Source organism: Sphaeroforma arctica (genome assembly GCF_001186125.1).
Source record: "Sphaeroforma arctica JP610 unplaced genomic scaffold supercont1.3653, whole genome shotgun sequence".
In the NCBI taxonomy this organism is placed as follows: Eukaryota; class Ichthyosporea; order Ichthyophonida; genus Sphaeroforma; species Sphaeroforma arctica.
The window spans coordinates 1,682-3,190 of NW_014036905.1; the positions used below are offsets into that span (position 1 = coordinate 1,682).

General features: G+C 46.8%; 1 protein-coding gene across 1 annotated transcript; it reads right to left on the reverse strand.

The window, feature by feature from the left end:
• Positions 1–267: 267 nt before the first annotated feature.
• On the reverse strand, positions 268–1,341 carry SARC_13729 (hypothetical protein; the record flags this gene model as incomplete). The annotated part of the gene is made up of 1 exon (XM_014292142.1): positions 268–1,341. The coding sequence occupies one exon, from the start codon at positions 1,339–1,341 to the stop codon at positions 268–270; it is 1,074 nt and encodes a 357-aa protein (XP_014147617.1).
• Between the last annotated feature and the right edge of the window lie 168 nt (positions 1,342–1,509).

The window sequence follows — 1,509 nt, forward strand, 5'->3', positions numbered from 1 at the left end:
AGTTTATCTACCTGACATTGACGTGCTATTGTGGCATCGCATGTATATTTCTCGTGTGTGTATAAATGTGGTAAATGTCGCTGATCAACTGCAGGAAGTACTAACATAAGATCTGACCACCGCAGCCATAGTAATAGACGTCAACTGCCCTTTTTGGGAGGCGGGGGATAATTGCATTCTGTGCTTCAGTAAAATAAATAGAAAGATAGGAAGGAACTAAAATTTATTCAATTAAAATCTAAATGCGAAAGATTAACTCAACACGTATTACAAGACTGGAATGTCGGTTGCAATGGGTGAGGGCGCCATTTCAATGCAATCCCAGGTAGGTCTACCCAATGCACTTCTCATGACGGAGTACGGTGTGACCTCTTGCCCAGCCATTACATCTCTGAGTATTTCTACACTGAATCCAGAGATAAGCGCCACGCCGGGTTCATCGGCACCCAAGGGGAAGTCGCGGATATTCCTATTCAAATTCCAGAATACAATCAGAGGCATAGCGTAACCGGCAGCACGATACTTCCTTTTCATTAGCTTGAAGTTAGTTGTGTTTCCTCTGCCATACGCAGCTTGAATTGCATGTCCAATAATACAATGAGTGATTTGGGCATCTCTTCTGTTTTCGATTTCGATTTTTTTCGCGGCCGTTAGAATCATAACCAAAGTGCGCTGGAAGTCCGTGGTACCCCCCCATTCGGCGCTTGTGACACTGTTTATCCTCTCACGCAAGTTGGACCCTTGCACTTCATGGAAGGTCGGATTTGTGGAGAAAGTGATTACCAGGTCCTTAAAGCTGGGATGTGCATTCATGCTCGAAATGAGCAATCCCATTGTGATGGACACAATCATTGGAAGAGCACCATTGGCTGTCATCGACCCAGACACATCGCACACCACCAGGCTTTGCGCCAAATTCTCCTTCTCTTCATTTGTCATTTGGGTCTTCATCGCCTCCCAACCGGCTTCCAACAGCTCATCAACCTCATTGTCATGTCGCTCATAATACTGCCTCACAATCTGGCGAGGGTGCAGTGTACTTGTGTTAACCTTCTCAGTACCGGCTGCCAAACACGCTTTGTACTCACCAAATCGCTCTTCATCACGCTTCTCAAACGCGTTGCCCTTTTTACCGTATCGAAACATCGCTTGACTTGGAACGACCCCATAGTTTATCAGATGTGCCCTTTTATTTGTCAAAAAGGTCTCTACAAGGGCCAAGCGAGCCCGCAATGTGGACAAAAGTACGCGCAACCCTTTCCGGCTCATAACCATGTGGTTCGCAAGCTTGGTGTTGAAATCGCCATTCTTCTTGCCCTCGGAAGGTACCCACTTCGCCATTATCGATATGAAACCGGTTTCACTCTGGCGGTCGGCCAGGAGGATCTTAGATACCAATTCGAAGGGCGCGGAGGTGGATACGCACTTTGCGACGCTCACCACATCGTCTCCACGGCCAAAGTTCACCACTTAGTGCTCTAATTATGTATTAAATCCGCGCTTGACTAT